Genomic DNA, 23,385 nt, shown 5'->3' with positions numbered 1-23,385 from the left:
GCTATTCACCCTGTTTCTAGGACTCAGTCTGGAAATAAATCTTGGGAAAACTGGAGGCCAGAGGGATCCTTTCCCCCACAACCTTATTTACTACTTATAAAAACAGTTATATGCTTAGGACATTCAGTCTTAAAGAAGTTTTAAACTTGGTGCTGCATATGAAACACGCAATCAATACATGGTGTTCCTTTGCAATGTTTGTCTCCCAATAAAATGATAAACAATTTCTTTAAAGGGGACACAGAAGGTGCAACTCAGGAGTGGGAGTTTAAACCTTCACTGGTGAACACTCCACACACCATCCCCCGTGTCTCAGTGCATTCACCTGCATTCACAGGGGGCTTCCCAGCAACTCTTCCTCTACAAACACACTTTTCCATTTACTAAAAACAATGAGAATGAGTCACTTGTGCAGAATACAGCTCTCCCCGTACACCAGATGCCTGATGTTGCATGCTGTGAAGCCAAAAAAAAAAAATAATCGTGCCTACTCAAGTTACAGTATTCGTCACACAAGTCTGTCAGCATTTTGCATCTTTTGTAAATGTTTTCTTTGGAATGTTTGAATTTTTTTTTTTTTTTAATGTTAAGACCTTAATATTCCTTGTCAAAATGCACTACCCAGTCCTGTAAGAGCTGGCATCTAATTAGCTCAGATAGTAGCAGCTTGAGAATACCACCCAAACAATGACCCAAAATTAATGTCTTCTAACAAGGGAGTAAAACAAATGGAGAGAAAAAAAACTCAGAGCTTTAGAACTGAGAAAACCAGCATTTCCTCGTGTTTTACAAGGCTTTCCCTTCCAACTCTACTGCATCTGTTCCTATAAATAACACGAAAAGAAATAAAAAATGCTCATCTTTTCAACCCAGTTCTTCCAGAACTCCTACAGAAATGCTTCCTGACTGGGGAGCTGCACACGGAACAGGCAGGCAGAACTCCTGCCCCTCCACCCCTCTCTGAAACCAGCGGAGTGGAAGCACAAATCAAACCCTGAACAGTGAACGGCACTGAAGTGGAGAATGAAATTATACAACTGTTTGGGGGGATGTTCCACAATCACTGCAGAATCTTAGCAAGTAATTAGGAAGTTTGCCCCTTTTTTTCCTCCAGAATAAGAGGATGACAGCTGAGCCCAGTTCTACCTTTTGTCTCTTTACAGAGGTGTTGCATCAACTGACTCGTTAAAATTAGAGGAGTGATTTAAAATAAAGGCACTTGCCTTTAGCCACGCATTACATGTAAGGACAGAACAGAACAGGGACACAGTAACAGGCAGACCCAGATGCTGTAGATCCTAAATTATTCATGACCTATTCAGTACAAAATAAAATGGCCCTAGAAAATTAATTTTAGTAAGAACGGAATGAAATTTTTAAGATATCTCTACAAATTATGAAGTTCCTCCACGAACCATACATTCAGCAGTTGCAAATAGTTAAGATGTAAAAGTGCAGAAGAAAGAAGAGTTTAATCAGTTCCTAATGAGATAAGTGTGCCAGATACCACAAAGGATGGCACTACTTCAGCAAAGTGAAAACAGTGTTCAACACACTGAAGTAAACAAGAACAGCATTTAATATTGATTAGTTTCAAGCAATAATTGAGTATTTCAAGTAATGTTTTGTACACTTGCAGGAGGCATTTCAGACTTTGAAGTTAGTTGTAATCTAGCAACAATCTCATTGTAAAACCTGACCACCAGTGCAGCTGTGTCCTTCCAGTCTCTCATTTCCATAAGCACTAAAGAAGCCTATTTTTGCTCTTATTCTCGTTTAGAGCATTAAGACTCTAAAAACTGTTCTGATGGGATTACACGGAATACAGTTGCTATTTTCACAACCTGAGCTCTCCAGACAACAGAAATGTTTTTACTAGGAAAAAAAAAAAAAAATAATAATAAGGAAAAGAGCAGCAGTCACAGATGCTGACAAACTCAACCTCCAGCATAACAAACGTCACCGGGATTCTCTTTGGGAAAGCTGCAGTTGCAGAAACGATAATCATTAGGCTTAATATAGTTCTGAGCCAAATTATGGCAGCTGTGCATGCCACAACAAAGAGCATTTTTAAGTATCAAGCACGCAGTTAATTTAACTGCAACCAAACTCCAGAATATTTCGGATTCACAGCAGATTGCTCAGAGCACTGAATGCATCCCAGGGCTGCTCTTACCTTTCTTAGCAGCATCTGCTCTCCGTCTTGCTGGCGACACCAGATCCTTTACAATCTGTAGCACTTGAATCATTGCTCGTCAGCAAGATCAAAGGGACTGGGTGCTCCTCGAGAATTCCAACAGGTTTCATTCCTGCACCTGATTACATGGCTGTCCTCGGAACGCTCAAGCAAAACTGATGCAGGAACAACTCATCCACCTTCACAGGAAGATTTCTGCCTGACGACTCCACAGGCTGGGGTGATGGATTTAAAGTGACTTCAGCACAAGGAGGCAAGAAACTGCCAGCAGTCCTGAGCATGTTTCTACAGAGCATTTTAAAATTATTTACCACAGAAAACGCATAGTGATGCCTCTAAATAAAGTTTAAAGTAATAAAGTAATCATGCCACAAAGTAGTTAAATTAAAAAAAAAAAAAAAAAAAAAAAAAAAAAAAAAAAAAAAAAAAAAAAAAAAAAAAAAAAACCACACTTGCAGTGACTGCTGACAGATGCAGCTCCCCTGGGCTCAGTAAGAAGTGGCTGCATCCTCCCTTCAAGTCTGTCTCAATTCACGAAATTCCACGTAATGCTCCAAGAAGGACCCCGGTCGGTGCAGCGCAGAGCCAACGTCAGACCCACCAGCAGGACTAAAATTAAACCCAGCCTGCAAAAACCCCATCAGGCACAAGCAAGCTCCTGCTAGAAACAGGCACTGGGTTCCTCCTCTCCCCCCTTGAACACAAACCTCGGACACCCCTGGACGTGACAGGAATCCTCGCATGCCATGAGGTTGGAAATCCTGGGAGCATTTCGGGCATTCTCTCTCCCACCACCAGAGGCCCAGAGAACTATTTCAGCAGAGCCATTGTGATTACTTCTGTCAGGTAATTTTAGGCAGACAGATTGCAGTATGTGCCCCCTACCCCCCCCCCCAACATTTTAATGCCATCTGGAAAATGTACAAAGGCCCTTCAGAAGTGCCTTTTGTCAAAACCTCTACAGAGATACAAAAAAAAAAAAAATAATGAGGAATCATGTTTTACGTGATCACCTTAAATAACTGTCAGCCCTGAAGGAGCTCTGTGAACACTCTGGAAAACTGAATTCCTACACAGCACTGTGAGGCCTTGCTCACACACAGAGATCAATTTAGGAAGCCAGTTACATGTTCTGAAAACCATAACATTAAAACAAACCACAGACAGGCCACATTCTCTGGCCTTTAGACCTTCTGTTCCCATTGCTTAAGTGTGAGATGGGGGGTGGGGGGAGGACAGGTCACCTCTTTCCATTCCCAGCTGCTCATCACAAGCATTTTAGATCTTATATACGCTGGCATATTTATCCACGTCCCTGTCAGTCCCTTGAAACACAGAGCACAGGCACAGCAAACCACTTGTGTTGTGTCAGTCTCATTTACAGCCTGCCCATTAATCCATCTCTGCCAGAAGTAAGAGCAACCCAAAGTCCTGTTGCATTTGGTTTGGCAAAACAGAGACAGGGGAAATCATTCTCTCTGCCAACCTGTCCAGTTTCTTCTCCCACCCCGGCAAACATTCAAGTGTCCTCCCAACAGGAAGCTCGTAGACAGACTGTGCAACTGCAGCTTCTCCTTCCTGAGAAAGGATCCTTCACAGCAAAGAAACAGAACTCTCAACTCTCTCTATGAACAATAATTTCTAAGTCCTGGACCTCAACTTAAATTCCAGGTTTAAGCCTAATGACTGTACATAGAGAGGCATGGAGGAGAAGATTACTACAAACACAGCTTTCTAGATCAGTGTAATTTGAAAACACTTAAATAAGATGCAGAACGCAGGGTTGGGGGATAAAGTTTACCTGGAGGTCCATTACTTAATAATCCAGTTCTCAAAACTGCTGCTGTAAAAACTGTTCCACAACTACCTTGCCACGATGTGTTTGTTCTTCAGTTAGTTGGGTAATCTGTTGTCAAGTCAGGTACAAACCCAAAGGAACAGCATTCCTTGCAGCTGTATTACATTACAAATTTCCTCTGAAAAACTGGCTCTTAGGTTTATAGATCACAGAACACAACTACCTTTACAGAACTCCTAAACTTTCGATGGTCCTTATATAAACATGGATAGGAAGAAGAAGGAAAATAAAAAGGTTTGAATAAAATCTTCAGTAACAACATCCACTTGGCCTTCCAAAGCAGGAGTGTGCCTTGAAGGTCCTAGAACTGATCCTTAACTGAACTTGATTATCTCATCTCTACACCAACGTTCTCAAGGGCTGGAACAAGGAGGCACTTCAGTACCTGTTCCCTTTTCTTCCAAACTATCCCTTGCCCTGCTGGTAACAAAGATGACTGACTGGAAAAGGACTCAGATGATTTGCAGGTCCAGTGGACTGTGGTGAGAACACAAAACCAGCAGCTACTAAAGTTTGCAGAATAGCCACTGGAAAGGCTTCCATCCTTCTGATCACCAGGATCTCTCCCTCCACCACTGGAAGAAGGATTTTAAACAGCTGAAGCTGCTCTGAGCTTTTAAGGAGAGACACACAAAGAACTTGAGGACTAGAAATAATTTTCACACACACCTGCCTTCCTCAACATGAAATCACCTCCAAAGTTGGCACGCACTCTCTTCTTCGTTGTGACAACTGGCACGTAGAAAGAAACCAAAAATAAAACCCCTAAGCCTTAAAATTCATTTAGGAAAATGTAAAGCACTTTACTAAACATTCTGTGTGAAACAGAGAGAAAATGGTGCAAGTCTGACACAGGTATATAAACAAATAACAAACTTAAATCACTCCAGCTTCGAGGAATCCCGCAGCAAGCTTTGTGACTGCCTTTCCCCAAACCAATTTACACACTGAGACAATAACACCAAACCTGCTTTAGAACTGTGGCGATACCAAAAAGACTCTGAGAAATAAAATGCACTAACTCATTAAATCGCGTAATTTCATCTGTTACTCATGAGTCATAGCATGGTTACAGTTCACTGTTATCGGAGTGATACTGAACCAACTGATACTTCCCCACAATCTGCCACTACAGGTGCCACCTCTCAGACCACATCCTGACAAGACACCCCGAGGGCAGGGACAGACACACCCCCCCGGAAGTTCTGGGCAGTGCTGACACAAACAAACAAAGTGAACCACAAAGAAACCCCCGTCATGGATGCAGTGGAACAGTTTCAGCAGGTTCTGCTGGAGGAGAGGAGCAGGGTTACATATTCAGTGCACACAGCAGATTGCTGCGAAGCGTTTTTCATCTCCAACACCGAGCTTGCTCAGCAATATGTGCCTGATGATGGTCTTGGGAGTTTGCTTTTCTTATTTAACTTCAAAATTGCAGGGAATACAGAAATCACGCACGTTATCAATACACTGGTATGAGAAGGGGATAGGATTTTATGGATCACCCTGATCTCTCCTCAGCTATCACAATTCAGAATAAAAATGCTTCCATTAACATAATTATAATTAATTGATCTTTGGAAGCAGTTCTTCTTCATGACACATATTGCCAGGAGGTAACATATTTACAGCACACAAGATGCTGCAGCAGTGTGGCTCAGTGAGTATTTGTCAAATGACACTTGGGGGTGGGGGAGATCAAAATTTAAGTTTGAAGAGGACTTGATATTTTCTCTTTCCCTCCCTTGTTCTAATCTGTAATGTTTATACATTCATGGCATTCTGTCTAGGCTATTAAAAAGCCATCAAGAACCCTCAGGGTATTCCCAGGCAGCATTGCAGCTTCCCAAAATCCTCCTGCTTGTGTGCCCTCATTTACAGAAAGAAATATGTACAAGCTGCTAATAGAAAAAAAAAAACCCAACCCACTGCAATGGCCTGAGGGCTTCCATTCACAGGGACAACATCCCTGCACACATCTGAGCTGAGATGCAATGTCACTGCCACTGTTCTTTTTCCATCTCACATCAACATCAACTGTCCGGAATTCAGATACTCCGCACGCAGATTCCTCCTCACGTCTCTGCAGGAACCCGTGCAGCTTTGGCTTCACCGTCCTCCCCTGTGCTCCCCAGAGCCAGAATTGCATCCTTGTCCCCACTTCTGGACTCCAAACATGGTTAAGACACCAGGCTTTGAAGCCTGGCACTCAATGGACAGCCCAGAACAACATGGGCATGAAGGTGCTAACCCAGCTCCAGTCCTGCTGTCCCGTTTCAATGAAGTGGGATCAAGCCTTAAATTCTCCAGAAAGATAAATCCACAAAACACTAATTCTGCTCCCTCTAGCTTTGCAGTAGTGCAAAGTCTGAGTTAGAGGCAGGAGAAGGAGATTTACAAGAGCAGGGTGGATTTGCTCTTTGGACCCTCCTTTCGATGCTGCAAAGCCCAGGTGGTGTTTTGGCAGGTTACAAAGTCAGCAGGGCCGTCCCTGACAGGAGCTGTAAAACCTCCAGTGCCACCAAGAGCCAGGGAAGCTGCTTCTAACGACCCTTTGGAATGTTTGCTCTGACAGCAGCAGTTTCAGCAACCACACGTGGCACAACTGCTTCACCCTCCCTCCCATCTTACCAAAGAGGCTCAGGGAATGATTTTTCTCATCAGGAACAACTCCTTCATATGCAGGATAAAAGTTTTCAAGAATAGATTAAAGGATTAAGGAAACACGAGTCAGGCACATTAGCTGGGAGAAGATTATTGAAGTATCAAATAGGAGGAAGAGCATATTATGAGAACATTTGCATAGTGTCTTCACAGTAAAACCTGCTTATTTCTTGCAAAAAATAATTAATTCAGATAAAGTCCACCTGGCAGCTAAGTTCTGGCAATACCTTACCTATCCTCAGAAAGATTTTGGTTTATAATACCCCTCTCTGATTTTTCCTGTCAGAACTGGTCTTCAAATTGTTATCTCAAAAGAATTAGGCATTGAGTTTTAAAGACAGGCACTATATCATGATAGAAATTATTACTAAAGCAGATATAAATTAAGTTATCTATTCCTTCTCCCTAACGTTTAAATTAATTTTCCAATCTATGAACTGAAGCCTAGATTTCATTAGGTTTTAAACAATCTATTGTAGTTGGAAGGGGAGAATTGTATAGTTCCTGATCAATAACTAACCCTCCCCATAAATCTCTGAAACTTCAAATTCTTAGCTTCATTATTTTCTACAGATCATTCTTTGAACCATGAAAAAAATACCCCAATGTCAAGAATTCCTAGGTGAAATTCTGACAGCCTCTCCTACAAAAATGTTTGCACTACTCGTACAACTCCCTTTACTGTTCAAGGCATTCATTTGTCTCAAATGACTGCTCCTGGCTCTGCATTTTGCAAAGCATCCAAAATAAAAAATTAATGAATATCCTCACGGTCTTCCCAATGGTCCTACAGAGTCTGTAACTGCTTAATCCAACAGAATGTGCTTCCACTTAGGAATATTTTTGCCTTCATTTCTAGCACGTTTGTTACCAATTTCAAAGCATGAAAGTTTGGCTGCAGTTTCTAAAGGAATCTGATGTAGATATTTCAGCCTCATTTAAAAGGCATCTTCCTGGGGGCAGAAAGTAGCTTAATCTAGAGGCTGCAAAAGTAATAACTGTTTTTCTTTATACTTTACACTTACAAGAAAGCTGTTCATTAAATTCAGATGGAGAACTTCACTAAATGGTCGATGAAATTAATTCTGCAAGTTCTGGGCAAAAACTTATGAGCCCAAAACAGAGAAACAAATGCTAAAATAGGGGGAAAGGGGAGACAGAAAAACACACGGCCACACTCAGCAGACCAGAGTGAAGGAAAACTACACATTGCACAACACTCTCACTGTTACCCTTCTTGCTCAATTCTCAGCAGGTTTTACCCCCTCGACTCTTGCTACAGCAATTCCTGCAAGTGGATCTAGATTATAACACGGCAGGGGGTTTCCCTGAGACCCACAAGGAAGCCAAGGGAACTGCCCCTGTAGATCACTTTTACCACCCTGCTGATAACAGACACCAGACACTAATGGAGATCAGTATCAGAGGTTTGTGTTCAAACCTGTCTCGATGCACTCTTCTAAAAATAATTTTAAAAAAAGCATGTATGGATGTATCATTTATTCTCCTACTTCTCAGTAAGTGTGGGGTTTATACCCATCACCTCCATGAGCAGAACAAGGGCACTGCTCTGTCTTTGCTCGTGTATTTTGTATAAAACTGTCCCAGCACGTTTAGACACACAAGTGTGTCTAGAATACACAAGTTAGCAACAGGTCAAAGGGTTCCAAAAGCTCTCAGATATTTCACCTGTAGAGATTTCATCCAAAGGAACAGCTCAGGCTGCAGAGCTCCTTAGATACCACTGAGGCACTTCATGCCTTTTGGGTCTGTGCGGTCAGGATTGTGTTAAACAAGTTATGAAGATGTTATGACAGAGAGTAACTACAGAACCACAGGTTCTTATTATGGATCTTCACATCAATTCCATTTCTTTCTCCTCTCCCTCACACCCACGCCCCTCAAAGGCCAAAAGGCCACTCTGTAAGGCACAGGAGCTGGTAAAGAAAGCACCAACAAAGCAAGTGGCATTTTCAAAAAAATTTTAAAAAATGTATCTAAGAAGCCCATTTTAAGCATTTGATAAAATTCAGTTTGTTGTTTTTTTTTTTTTTCCACAAGATCTCACCTGAGTGAGTGCACAAACCCCATAGAATTTCTCAGTCTTCCTCATATGACAGTCCAAATCTTAATACAGATTTAGTTTCAAATTAAAATTATTCTGAGAAAAAAAAGTTTTATACCACAAGTCTCAAAAAGAACTCAAACATTTACACATTTATAATTACAGCAGAAGATTATCTCCAAACAAGAGGCAGCATTTCCTGCACGTGCAGCATTTCAAACAGAACATGCAGCAATTTTATATCTCCTGGATTTGGGTCATGCCCCTAGTGCTAATCAACAGATTTATCTTCAAGCTAAAGGATATTATTAAATATTCTGTCAAACCCAAGCACACAGAAAGAAGCCACACTAGTCATTAAAATAGTAATAGTTTTGATGTTTATTATAGCAAAAAGAAAGAAAGACTATCTTCCATGTGTTAATTCTGAAGTAAAAGTGAATTCATTAGTTTAATCAAGCAAAGACTGATAAAAGCGAACGTGTGCTCAATTCAAAGAAGGAAGAAAAATAAAAACTCTGCCTTTAATTTAAACCTTTACTTGGCTTCTTTTTGAGGAGGATATGAATGAGACTAATAATCTTGTACCTCCCCGAGGCAAAGAAAAAGCTAGAAATTTCTATGCATTGCTGTCTGTTAGCATGATTAAATCCCTCACTGCATGGAACATTTCTATGCTGATATTTAATCCCGGTAATAAAATGCAGCTGTGCACAGCCAGCAGGAAGAACATCAACCCTCATTAGTCCACTGCTAAACACGCCACTTTTATTGAGCCCGTGTATTTGCAGGCGTGGTTTGTGCAGCAAACAGCACGCCGTGTGGCTTTCTGGGCTGCAGGGAAGAGCGAAACTCCTAAAACAAGGCTTTGAGTACTTTTAACAGGCTAATCCAACACCGAAGTGTCAGCTGTGCCCACAAAGCCAGCCCACCTGAGTGATGAAGAGCTCTTACAGAGAGACACGTGGGAGGGAAGAGTTTCAAAAGCAGCTGAAGGAAATGAAGCTGAAGGTCACCCGGACAGATCAGCAGAGATCCACCCTCCTGGAAAAGGAAGTGTCCCTGGGTTTGTTTGCTCACTGCAGTCGTGTTCTAATGGGACACACTGTTCACTTTCAGACCTCAGTGCCTCCTGCTCTCCTGGGACCTTCACTCAGCAAATTCAGTCTGTTAAAGCTGATTTTAACTGATGTATTTTAAAAATCCAAGCTCAGCACTTGGATATGACAATCATGTTAACTGTGACTACTTAAGGTTAATGCCAGAGTTATATTTGAGATGTTTCCTGCTAAAGAGGCTGGTTGTGGCTACCTCACGGTTATCTGTTCTGCCTCTGTTCTTAAAAATGACTTAGTAACAAAAACGATTTAGTAACAAGCACGTCCCTCTTGCTTCATAGGCAATCCTGTTTCCCATAAAACATATACAGGCCTCCACTACTGAAAAGAGTTCTTGTATTCCCTCATCAGTGAAAAAACGGTGGGAATACCCAGGCATCTTATACTTCCTTAGTCAGCTTCACTGCAAGACCTTACAGTGAAGTTTCTCATAAGTATTATTCCTTTTAGTTTGTTTGAATGCATGGGGAATAAATAAATATTGCAATACCACTAAAAGTGACTCATGAGCCTGTGCTCACTCTAAAAAGAAAACTTTCCTACCGCATACTTACAGTAAAATCTACAAATATTTTTGTCACTGCTTCTGGCATAGAAAAGAGAGTGTGGGGGAAGGGGAGGAAATAAAAAGCAAAACTGGCACTTTGCAGTTTGTACCTCACTTTTTCACGGCCCACTGTAGACCTAACTTTGTCCCTCCTGCTCTCCAAGACCAACCCTGACATCCTTCAATCATCTTTCAAGAATGTGCTGTAACCAGGGGGGAGAGGAAGCTCAAGGCTTGTCTAGGTTTTGCAGTCAGATATAAAACAATCAGAACTGTAGCTGTTCTGAGGCTCCCAGGGCAAGCAGGGTGTGAGGAGCATCCTGAACACACGCAGGGCTGCATCAGCACCGCTCCAGAACCCAGAGCTGCAGCAACGAGTGGCACCTCCAGCAGCAACTCTGGGGCAGGGCAGGGAATTTGGAGTTTGGGTTATGCCATTGGACGACTCAGGGATAGCAGCATCACAAAATAAAACTCCTCATATAATGCTGTACAAACTACTAAAAGAGAAAAAAAGAAGGGAAGGGAAAAGCTTTTTTATTGCATGCAACAGAATATTCTAGTGAGAGACTTATTTCCCTGCGTCTCTAAAACTTCTGGCAAGTCTGTCTCCTGCTCAAAGGAGCTCTGAGTGAGCCTTTCAGCATCCACCACGGAATGAGGCAGGTTTCCAAAGAGCTTTTCAAGGGTAAAACAGAAAGCCTGCATTCAGGAATCCTCTCCTGTGGCAAATCAAAGTGCTTTTTTTAAAACAAAGTGCCCTTTTACATTAGAGATCTGTTAAACTAATGAAGTGCACTGCCCAAAAGCACTGGAGATTCCACAGCGTGTTGGTGAGCTTTCTGTTCCCGAGCCCGTTACTTTCCACAGAATAAAACAGGGAGAAAGGAAGAGGGAGGAAAAAAAAAAAATAAAAAGAGAAACACAACATTCCAGGTTCCCAAAGCAGCCTATGAACAGCTTTCTCCTTGCTTCAGAAATTTCAAGCAGGACAGGTCCAGGTTTACCAATAGCCTTGAAAAAATTCCACTGCCAGTCTCCCACATAATTTTGGGAATTAAAAGACCTTAATTAAAGGGGGGGGGGGGGGAGGGATCTCTTGCAATGAGAGATTAAACCAACCTTATAATCAGCTGATTGATAGGATATCACCTGAATGCAGATGCTTTGTTAACACAAACATTTGCAACCATCCTTTAAACACTTAATGGACAACAGGTTGGATAGTTTAAGTAGAGATCTTAAATTTAAACAAGTATGGAGCCAGCAATCTGGCTGACATTACTTGCATAACCCCACTTCTGGCAACAAGCCCAAATATTTTCTGCCTGTGCTACAAATCAAAGAAGTTGTTTCCTATCAGAAGCTGGATAAAGAACGTCAGAGTAGTCTTCCTTGAAGCACAATCAATGTAGCTTAAAATAACCACAAATCTTGTACATCAGGTGTTTTGTTTCTTGAATGTGAACATGAATAACGTAACACAATGAGGCTGCAGCTCAGTTATTTTTCTTATCTGAGATGAACTTACACCAGTGAGCAGCAATAGCTTCACTTTTCCTACACGGTGGAGCATATTATCCAATTATTCATATGGAAAGGGAGAAGCAACTTGACTCACAACAGGCAAGGAAAGTCCTCTGAACACCTCACTGAACACTGCTGTTGGGAAAGTTCTTCTGCAGTCCAGTTCTAATCCTTCATCCCATTTATCTGCCTTGTGAATTCTCTGGTTCCACAGCAAATAAAGCTGTTTATTATCCACCACCAGGGAGCTCAGAGCTGCAGCCCCTGGGAAGTCCTCCCTGCAAGTGCAGAGAAGGGGGTGCCCACCCAAACAATCTCCACGGGTAACTGTTGCTTTTCATCTCTGCTCTAGCTGGGAATTTCTGCATCCTTCCTCCTTTGGAATGTACTTGAGTGCCACCCTCAACTTCTCCCAGGGTGAATAGGATCCCAGAAATATGAATTGCTTCCATAGTGCTGGACACTTGATCCTCACTCCAGAGAACAAGGTTAACACTGTTCTGCTGCTGCAGGAGCACCAAAGAGCCACCATAAAGGCATCATTGTGCAAACTTTTATATAAAAGGAGCACAGAGAGAGGCCCAAAGACTAAGATTTAACTAAAAAAACCCTGGAATGGGAGAATATTATCATGCCAAAGGCATGTACCCTAGTGTATGCCAATTGGTCATAATAATTCATCCTTCCTTACTGGCCATCAGTCAAAACACTGAGAGGCAGAGACATTTAAAAAGATGGCTCTCCCCCCCCTCTGCATAGAAACTCATAAATAAAAGGACTGTCATATATTGTATGTAAGTATATAATTTATAAAATGAAAATTACATGAAGTATTTATAACAAATGAAATATGTAATGAATGATCATATAGATATATATAAATTACTATCATCACCATATTTCTATGATCCTTGCTGGTTTGGACACACACAGTGTCATAAAGTAAATAATTTGTAAGTGATCCAACCTTAATTTTCATTGCAAACATGACAGAAGAAATGTGTAGTGGTAAGGGTGTATACAAAAAGACTGGTCCTCCAACAACATTAATGATGGCAATTTTCCTGCCACAGCTCTCCTGTCAGCTCAGAATTAACAATAGTTTTCTGCCAGTGCCAACATCTTGGTTTACAAACAGAAATTACATTGCTTTAGAAGTGGGTGTCATGTTGCTTTGCCTTATTTAGAAAAGCCTCATCACAACCTGACCATCAGTTTAAACCCACAGGGGAAAAGCCCAACTAAAAGAAGATCTGAAGTTCCCTTTATGGAAAAATGAATTAAAAACTAAATGTAACACTTTTTAAAAAAAAATCTCCAATAAATGTATGTGAAACACATGCAAAGGGTTTAAAAAATTTAGCTTTACTATACATTAATTTAAATGAAACATTAAATATTACACAATACCTGTTTGTTAGCAAAGCCTAATAAAAAGTGACACCACTGAACTTGTACCTACCCCGTGCAAGCACAGTTTCTCGATGTGATAAATACATTTGTGGTAGCTGCAACCTCCTGCAAAGAAGTGGCTTCACTTCAGTCTGTGGAGATTGAGGACTTTGTTCAGGTAAAAAAGGTGACAGAACAAAATTCAGAAACTATTTATCTTCCTCTTTGATCTAAAAATAAATTCTAAGTGCAAGGGAAGTCACACCTTACCAGTCCTAAATATCCTAAAAAGTGACCAAAAATAAAGGAAGGATTATGAAAAAAAATTAAATCTAAAATCTGTTTAAATACAGACAAATTTCAAAAAGCTTTCGTCTGGGATATAACATATTTAAATATCTGTACTTTCAGAAAAAAAAAACACAACACAAAACAAAAACACAAGGTCTGAGAAGGAGCATCATTATGTCAATTGAATAAATAAGAAATCCAACATAATAAAATGGGACTATTAAAAGAGCAGGTAAGTTTCTACTGACATGCCTGCATTTCCTTGCTGTGATGCATCAGTTCTGTGCCGAGTATTTGGGTTTATATTTTATTGCTCCTCATGCACCCTCTGTATTTACAGGAGCAGTTTAATTACAGCACTGGTGAGAAACTGGGTCATGGAAGATCTGATTAGCCCTCTGGAGATGCCTCTCCTTGCTTAGGATAGAGGAAGCCCAAGATTACCACATTCCTAAACAACTTAAGCTCCAGTTCCACGCACGCTCCAAGCAAGGGGAAAAGCAGCAGCTCCCACAGTCTCACCCCACAGATCATCTCTGAGCCCCAGCCCTGCAAGTTCTCCTGCCATGAGGTCCAGGAGCCACTGCAGTCACACACAGGGGCAAACTCCTCTCACAGCTCCAAGAAAAAAATAGTGGAACCACTAAATAAATAGTGTTGTTAACAATGAAGCAATTTTTAGGGGGGCACTAATACACAGTAGGTTACTATTCAGGAATCTTGTGGGTTTCCCCCTATTTCACACAGCTGAGTTGCAGGGGGGTTATTTGTATTTCACTCTTCAAAATTCCTTTAAACATATCCCAAGTTTTCAAATCTGCATTATGGCTCTTTATCCCCCATGTCCTACAAATCTTGATCATTCAGAGCTTCAGTTTTTGATAAGGAATTACTATTTCAAATTTCAGTAAAGATAAACCAGGAGACCTCACAGCTTCTTCCCTATTCCTTAAGTCTCAGTATTTATAAAGATTAGAAGATAATTGTGCTGTGAAATCAGACCAATTGTGAAAACACTTCACAAACTGTAGCTTCAAACCTGCATTTTATGAATGGGCTTTCAGGGTTCATGGTCCAAAAATAAAACAAGAGCTTCAAATGCAACACAATCTGACATCCTTTAGCTATTCATTATTATATGTCATTGTAAATGCATTTTGGTTTACTTCTAAGCTTTCCTTCCCCATCATGCAGTTTTCTGTGTGAGTCAGAACTTAAGACTTTTTTCCTTTCTTTCAACCTCAGCTCAATGCCAAGAACTGATGATATAAAGCCTCTTAAACCAAATCAATCAGCTTTTAAATTATTTTCAACACCTTACCCACAATACACAAAACGCACAGCCACCTACACCTCGGGTAAACCACAAAAAAAAAAAAAGTCTAATTCCCAGTATTTATTTTATTAACAGTTTGACTTGGTCCTTAATTCACTATACAAATTCATTCTGGTTTACCCAGGAGGGGAGATCAGGGGTGAGGGGGGGAAAGTTGAGCCAGACTTAACCAAACAGACTTTCCTTAGCACTGAAAGCTTTACAGGAGCCCAGACCACGCTTTTCTCAGTTGCAAACATAAGAATAATAATGCATAAATGGGCTGGGTTGGTTTTTTTTTTTTTTTTTAGAAATCCCCAAAGCTTAAGGTTCCTCTGTGAACACAAACTACAAAGCCAGCTGTAATGAGAGGTCAAGAAAAAATAACCAACCATCAAAGAGAGGCAGCCTTTAATCACACCACTGCGGCCTTGATTTGAACTGCTGAAGCAAAAAGCTCCCCCTGTCATTACCAGGCCACACTGACCATTTTCAAAACATAAGATTTCGTTGCACAGCATCTCTTCGAACACACAAAACGTGCTCCTACCCTCAGTCACTCCCAAAGAAAACCTGAAGAGATGACACTGAGGCACAAAGAAGAGCAGGTGAACTTCCCAACTGTCTGCAGAGTTGAGTTTTCAGGGTGTGGAAAACAAAACCAGAAGCAGAAAGACAAAGTCAGGAAAGAAATATTGTGTATTGTAAGATGGCACCATACAGTCAAGGGGGTAAAAAAAGGGAAGATGTTACCAGCTTGCTGCAATGGAGTGTATCAACATGTAGGTCAGTTGTTGGTAAACAGAGTTCTCTGCAGCAGCTCAAAGAAGTTCACGGCACTGACCTTTCTTCAAAGGAGAAAAGCACAGGAAAACTCCCAAAGAGCACAGCTGATAAGAGTAAGAATTTATCATGACACTACACATTTTTTAGCTTCTCAATGTCAATACCTGGAGAAAACGTGGAAGACTAAACGAACTGTCTGAGGTGGGACATTCTGGGCAGGTTATACCCAGCCGGGATCTCCTTGACAAGTTATTTAAATACAAAGCAAATCAAAAATCAATCTCTCTTAGCTCCACTTTACGCTTACACCCATCCTTCAAGCAAACCTCACTGTGTTATGGGGCTCAAACACGGATCTGTCTTACCCTGATTTATGAAAACAGACCCTTATGAAGGCAGTCCACAGAAATAAAAGCCTGAACAGGGGCTGCCTCAGTTTTCTCTGATTTTTTGTACTGCCCAACAACAAAAAACTACCACGAATGGCGAATTTTGCAGTTCTGTCAATGATCTTCGCTCGCACTCAGAAAGATGCAGTACAACAAACTGTGCTTCTTAAATAGCAAAATAATACAGATTTAATTTAATACTACAAATTGTTTCAATGAAATATAACCTTTACGTAACAAAGTGCTAAAAACAACAAATAAGATAAGGTAAAAATTCCTACAGCCGATTAATAAAGTTGGCAAACAAAATAAATAGGTGTGAACTACCTGTGAATAAATTTGGCACAGAGATTAGAAAGGGGATTTAGTCATTTTAGGACTAAGAGTGTAGAACAGCCCTTCACAAAGAGCAGTGGAAATATATCCTACATCCAGTGTGTCTCAAGAAAATAACAAGTAGGATTTGATCACGTATCTGCATTCTGAAGTTTGACCAGGCTGACATGCCCTCATTTTAGATCTTTGGTTGGAACGACACTAGGTGATGCACATGTTAGGAATACTGGAGACTCCCAACATTTTTAACACATCCAGCTATTACAGGTGCCCACAGATTTTGTGAATAAGCTCACATGTACAGAGGAATGCAAATAAATGCATCTTCATTAGATGATACACACCTTGGTGACTGAGATATTTAGGAGAGAGGAGCCTAAAACTAAGGACTGTGCTTACAGTTCTAGTTACTCTCAAACCATAAACTACAAAACCCAGCATCAGCTGAACATAAAACATTTCATCATCTTTAAACCATATTTTCGAGCAAGTGGCACTTCCCATCGCGCCCTTGAAGGCCATCGCTGAGCACAGGCTGAAGCCTCCACTGCACCACAACAACAGTGTGGTGTCCTGCACTGCACAACATTATCACTGACCACCACAGAAAGTGCTGCCAAAGTGCTGTGTGGCATTTGAATGAGCATCTCCGTTCTTCCCAACAAGCAGCTGAACCCTCCAGTCTGGAATCAGCCCAAAATGTGACCAAGCCAGCCGTGTTTCTGCTCAAGCCGCAGCAGTTTGTGCTGTCCCCAAACCAACATCATCACAGCAGCACCTTGGGCAGTCACACAGCACAGCAGCTGTGATTCAGTTATTTGTGATGTCTGAGGCAATGACAGCACAGGAGAGGCTTTATAAAACAAATGAAGATTAATAGAGCAGTGTTGGACAAATCAGAATATTCCAGTACGTGAATAACTGCCTGGAAAATTGTCACCTCCACAACACAGCAAAGGCCTTCAACGTCAGAAAGCAAACGAGTGTGAACAGCAACATAAAAAGAGATAAATCTCTATATAAATACTAAAACAGTTCTACCTACACTAGCAAGAACTCTTATAGAGTTCAGCAGTTCTTTCAGTCCTTTTTTTTGGTGTAATTTTCCCTCTGCTACATTTAGTGAGCACTTGTTTTTTTCCCCTCTTCCAGATGTCACCAACAATCATTTTTCATTTAGTTTGACAAGAAATTTACCCAACAATTTTCTTTACTCACTTCCTCCCAGAAACTCCAATGGTCTTATTTTCCTAACACAGGATATAATTATCCTGCGAGCGAGATGCTGGTTCTTCAGCACACTCAGTACAGTTGTGGGACTGAGCTATGTTATAAACACAGTTCCTGGGCACACGAAGTTTTATCCTCGTTCCTACACGAGGTAAGGCCAGGGAATGTTGCTGCCAACAATTACATCAAGCCTCACATCCAAAAACTTACAAGGGACTTCTACATACTCAGAACAGTTCTGAGAGATCACCTTACCCATCAGATATGACCTAAAACAAAACTTGTGTCTTTCATCTGTTTTTTTTTTTCACCAAAAGAGATATATTAAGTCACAGTTTTCTGTGGCTCACATCTTTCCAATACATGCCAAAATTCCTTTGGGATCAGACCTCTGTACTGGAATTTGAGAAACTTATTTATTTCTTCCTACAAAATGAAGTCCTTTCATTTTATGCTGGACTTTTACCAGTTATTTTAATTCACTAGGCAGTCACAAATTTTGGAGTTCTCAGCAAATCCAAGACATTTTCCCCTCAGAGTTACATGTTTTATTTATTCTGAAAAAAAAAAAAACCAAACATCAGCTTGTTCCAGAACCCAACTTCTTGAAAATGAGACCAGACTACCAACACAGGAGTCTTACAGAGCACACAGTGATCAGATATTTGCAGATTAAGAATTGCATCTGCCAAACTTCAGTTTTATTTGGTTAGTTTAAAGGACTGAAGAGACAAAACTCTGTGTGAGTATTTTGGAGGAATAACCACTTCCCAAAACCTCCTACAGAAGTTACAGTTCTTCTAAATTACAAAATAAGTGTTTCTTTCTTTTTTTTTTTTTTCTGAAAGAAAAGAAAAAAAATCTACTCACTCATGACTGGAAACTTCTTTGTATATAATCCAAGACAGGTCTTGAAGCAAGGTATCTTGTTGGAGAAGGTTTCTCAGAGGTATACATGTCCTGATGGTGGGAAGAAAATAAAGGGAGAAATCATTTTTTCAACTTTAAATCCCTGGAATATATGTTTACATATATACTGTCTTTCCTACTATCTTTTCATTCTTCTTAAAAAAAAAAAAAAAAAAAGGGAACACAGAGACGTGTGATGTGTTTATTATGACCGAAGAGCTTTGCTGTTTATGGATATATTTTGTAGTTTATCAACTCAAAAGGTGTACCTTCTTCTAACAATCCCATTATAAACCTGTGAGAATGTGCTAAAAAAAGGTGGTATAAAATACATTTTTTGTTCTCTTTTGGGAGCAGTTAAGAAGTTAAGAAGTGCAGGACTCCAAGGTGGAGAGGGGTACTGAAAATTCCAAAGCAGTGTTTTCCTTCAGGAACCTCAGCCAGCAAGAAGATATATAAAAACACTCTTTAAAACACAAGAACTGCAATTCAGTTGATTAAATAAGCACAGGTTGGCATTAGCACCCAACACTTCCTCCTCAGAAACAAAACCTGGCGGAGTTACCATTTCTAGGGGCTGCAAACCACCAGATCAGTCAGTTCCTACTGGAAATGGAAGCCAGGAACCCAAACAGGGCAGATATGGATTCACTGACAACATGCCTGGCCCTCCCTGAAGCCAAATATAGAGGGCTTAATCTCCAACAACGACAGCACAGCAAGTGCATTTTGAAAAATGTATTATATAATCTCCATCCTGCTGCTAAAGGCAAGTTTACACAAGTCTGATAGAACAGCTAAATAAAAGTAACTTCACCTCACAGCTCAAATGAAAAGAAAAAAACCCATATCTACTAACCTGTTAAGAATTCTCTCTAATACCTGCACAAATAGAGAGTATCTGTAAATTAAGGAACATTATGTGATTTATTTCCTCTTTTTAGAACTTGCTGAACCTGAACACCTGTGCTAATCCAGCCAGGTACCTTGCGCTGACTCAGATTTCAAGTCTCCACTCTCCTGATCTCTTCATGCTTTAAAAAAAAACCACAATGTAAAATGCAACAAGACAAAATATGTGATCTAATTTTCCTAAATTATGTCTTCAAATAATATTTAGATTATTTGCACATGGCAAAGTAGTAGAGGAACTACCCCAGGACTGAATTCACATCACGAGAAGCAATTTATCAATTTATCAATTGCTAAAACCAGTTTTCTAAAAAACATAAATTAAAAATACCAAAACCACAAAAAAAATAAAAAATCCAACTGCCAAAAAGAAGCCTTTGGTAATGGTGCAAACTGAAAATTACAACCAACTCCTTTTGCATTGAAAAAGTAACACGGGGAAGAGGCTCAATGGGGGAAGAAAATGGCTGAAGAAATCCTTCTGCAAACATTCTCAAAAAGCAGAGAGGGACACAAAGCCTCGAGAAGCTGCAATCCCTGAAGAACAGCCTGAGCTGCAAACCCTGTCAGTGCTCTATGAACGGCTCCTAAATTCAACATTTTAGCACACACAGCCCAATAAAAAATGAAGTGTCTGTTGAACACAACGTTAGAACTGCAGCCTTGCCAGCTTCCTCTTGATTACTGGTGTCAAAATTATCAAATAAAACTTCCATGCCATTTAATCATTTACTACACTAACAAGAGCTGTTATGTTAAGAACATCAAATGCAGAAGGCCCTCAACCCAGGTCCAAGCACTTCTGACCAGAGCCCTGCACCACCTTTGGGCCCAAAACTTTGCTTGAGTCTGAGGCAGAACCAGCTGGAAAACCAGAGTCTCCCACTCAACTTTCCAAAGGTGCAGTCTCACCTCAGTTCTGCAGATCTGAACTAGCAACACTCTGCCCTGAGACACCGTGTTACACGGCACTTTATTGTGTGCGTGCACAGGAAAAGGCTGTTCATTAGGAAAAAAACAAAACAGCAGCTCTGAAAACCACTTAAGGCTAATAATAGCATAATTATGCAGCACATCTCTTATAACAACCTGGTCACGTAACCCTGAGGAAGTGAGATGAGAATACAGCAGTGATGTGCTGCCTATAAACGTGTCATGGCCATGAAAAGTGAGCGTTGCAGCGCTCCTCAGCAACCTGAACTCTGCTTTCCAGCTGTAAAGAGCTACTCCCACAGTGCCTTCAGTGTCTAAATATTTTGTTTAGCTATTGCTGGTACCTGTTTACCAGCCAGTGCTGACTTCTGGTAAATTCAGGTAGTGTCATTTCAAAGACAAAGCCCTGCATGACAACTTGATCGTTTTGCTGACAGGTGTTTTCTTGGGCTATTGGAAAGTGCTTAAGTCACTAAAAGAAAAAAAAAAAGGAACTTTCATCTTTTATCTGTAATTTTGAGTATAGCAATAGCAAGCAAGGCAGGAAAAGTCAATGCTGCCAAGTATCAGAAAGTCCCTGCTTTACATTATTTGCAAAATCGACACTTTTCCTAAAGGAGTGTGGGAGAAACAAAACTGTTTTCACTTCACTCTCTCAACCAACAGCCCGGTTTATTCCAGTGCATGGAGGGTTTTCTCCTGCACAGAAACACAACAAACCACTACAGAGCAGGGGAAGACAGACCATGACTTGTTGAGTATCCTGCTGAAAGACAAAACCTTGCGAAAACTTTTAACTCAAAGTAGTACCTGACACCCTCTGCGCTTTCCCTTCCAATCAACAAAGCTATAAAAGAAGAAAAAAAAAAAAACACCCACACATAACTTTGATTCTTGTCCTTTCCTGAAGAGCAAAAGCCTTGTGTGTTTCCTCTACTGACACTCATCTACCAGCCCTCGGGGGGATTCACCTGAGGTCGCTATGAAACCATCGGCATTTTAACCGAGATTCGAAAGAACACCAGAACTGAGGGAAGCTCTTTGCGACTTCAAATTCACCCACACCACTGATAACACATTCAGTGACCTGTTTCCACACCCAGTGCCAGGTCTCCTTTTTTACCCAATACTCTGTTTCAGGACAATTAACATGAGCCAGATTGCAAGCAAATTACAGCATATTCTATGCCCTATGACTCGACCCAGAAAAAAAGATTTCCCCTTTAAGCTGGCAATTAAAGATTCAGGTCTAGCCTGTGTGTTTGTTATTGTAGTATCTGTTTAACTTAGATGCTAAGGAGTTAACATTAAGAATTTACATCCCCAGTTCCCAAGAACCAGCAATCACAGGAGCAGCTCCTGTGCTCCTCCACTGTTTAAACACACAGACAAAATAGCCCAAAGAAGAGCCTGCCTTGCACTAATCAGTATTTTACTGTCATTTACTTTCTTCTTTAAACCAAATGCTATGCCCCCTCAGAGAAAACAGATACAGAGATTTCAGCTGTTTTAGAGATGTACAGATAGCTGGCTGGCAGAACATTAAGTCTGAAGTTGCTGGTTTCTGTGCTGTATAATCAGAGGGCAAAAGAACAGCTGGTTAAAAGGCAGCTCTGCTAAATACTCATTTTAAACTGCACTCGAGTTAACTTCAAAAGTTCTAATCAGTAACAACTAAAGTTTAAAAAGAGCAAAACTAAGTCACTACGGAGCATGGCTGTTAAAAACACAATAAAAATCCCTAACACAGCACCAAGATTCTGAGCATCCCAGCTCAGCAAAATGCCCAGAGCCAGCGCAAATGCACAACTCACAACAAAGTGAGACTGCCACTGTTTCAGAGCCTACACAGAATCATTGGCTGGCCACAAATGAGGAAGCACATGGAAGTACAAATGAAACAAGTCCAACGACACACCCTCCTTTGTTCATGGCAGGAATATTTACACTACAAAGCGTTGAGGCAAATCGCCTTTAGTTTCAGGCACTGCTGATTGGCCGCTGCGTTTAATACACACGCACGCCTGGCAGAGTTGGAGTTTCGACTGTCACACAGCAGCTCTAGATTGCAGGGCAGGCAGCAAGCTAGAAAACCATAGAAAACAATTATTTAATGGAATTATTCTAATTGAGCTGATCCTCCACAAGATACATTTGCTGCGAACAGGGCAGATGTGGGGTTTTTCACGCCACTGTTAATTCAGTGAAGGCTGAAAACCAGCTCCCCTCACAGCCAGCTCTCAGTGCAGCTGCCTCCTCCAAGCAGCAAATGGCACAAAGAAAGTTATTCTCGAGCATATGAGGGCGAACAACTGGTGCAGGAGTTCGGAGAGAGCGACTTTTAAGTCACCACTTGACTCTCATTCATCTGGTAGCTCAATGGCTTCGGTGGTTTCCTACAGGCAGCCATCCACGCCACAGAAAGAACACAAAACATCGGAGAGTTGGCTCTTTGGTGGCAGTGCCAGCGGAGACGCCGGGCTGGGAGAGGGACACGGACCCCTCGGGCTCGGCACAGCCAGGGGAAGCCCACAGGACTCTGGACCCCTCTTGTCCCAGCCCAGCGCTGCCAGCCTGGCGCTTTCCACCACATACCTGAAGTATTACAAAGAACAGAGGAGGGAGCAGGTACGGGCAGAGCGGCGGTGCCAGAAAGTCAGATTAAAACAAGGGCTCAGCCATCCAAATCCTCCCTGCTCCCGACCGGGGCGGCACTGCCGCCTCCCACCTGGGCAGAGAAGGGGGTCCCTCGAGGGGGCCCCCAGTGTCCGACCCACAGCCGTGATCCCCCCAAACATTCCCCCAGGCCCCTCAGTCCCAGCCCCACACTCTGGCTGTGGCCCCTCACTCTCCTTAGAGAAGCGCCCCCCTCACCGCCGCCACAACTCATACCAGCCTTACACTAGGACCCAGGGA

The 23,385-nt window shown here is 41.4% G+C and overlaps 1 protein-coding gene across 3 annotated transcripts in view; it reads right to left on the bottom strand.

Moving 5' to 3' along the window:
- The window catches only part of USP6NL (USP6 N-terminal like), a 112,693-nt gene that overhangs the window by 88,828 nt on the left and 480 nt on the right, over window positions 1-23,385 (bottom strand). The window contains exons 1-2 of one of the 3 annotated variants that reach the window (XM_027897555.1): window positions 23,362-23,385; window positions 18,586-18,675 (exon numbers count right to left, since the gene is read on the bottom strand). In XM_027897555.1, the coding sequence (XP_027753356.1) occupies window positions 18,586-18,589 (4 nt within the window). In that variant the 5' untranslated portion in view covers window positions 18,590-18,675; window positions 23,362-23,385. Of the gene's footprint in view, window positions 1-18,585; window positions 18,676-20,813; window positions 20,894-23,361 lie in introns of those variants that run through there. The other 2 variants (XM_027897554.1, XM_027897553.1) reach the window with 2 other exon arrangements.

The sequence above is a fragment of the Empidonax traillii genome, unplaced genomic scaffold (assembly GCF_003031625.1).
Source record: "Empidonax traillii isolate 1590-97213 ecotype Southwest subspecies unplaced genomic scaffold, ASM303162v1 scaffold549:size456157, whole genome shotgun sequence".
In the NCBI taxonomy this organism is placed as follows: Eukaryota; Metazoa; Chordata; class Aves; order Passeriformes; family Tyrannidae; genus Empidonax; species Empidonax traillii.
The sequence above is the reverse complement of the archived record's forward strand: the minus strand, read 5'-3'. Positions and strand labels throughout refer to the sequence as shown.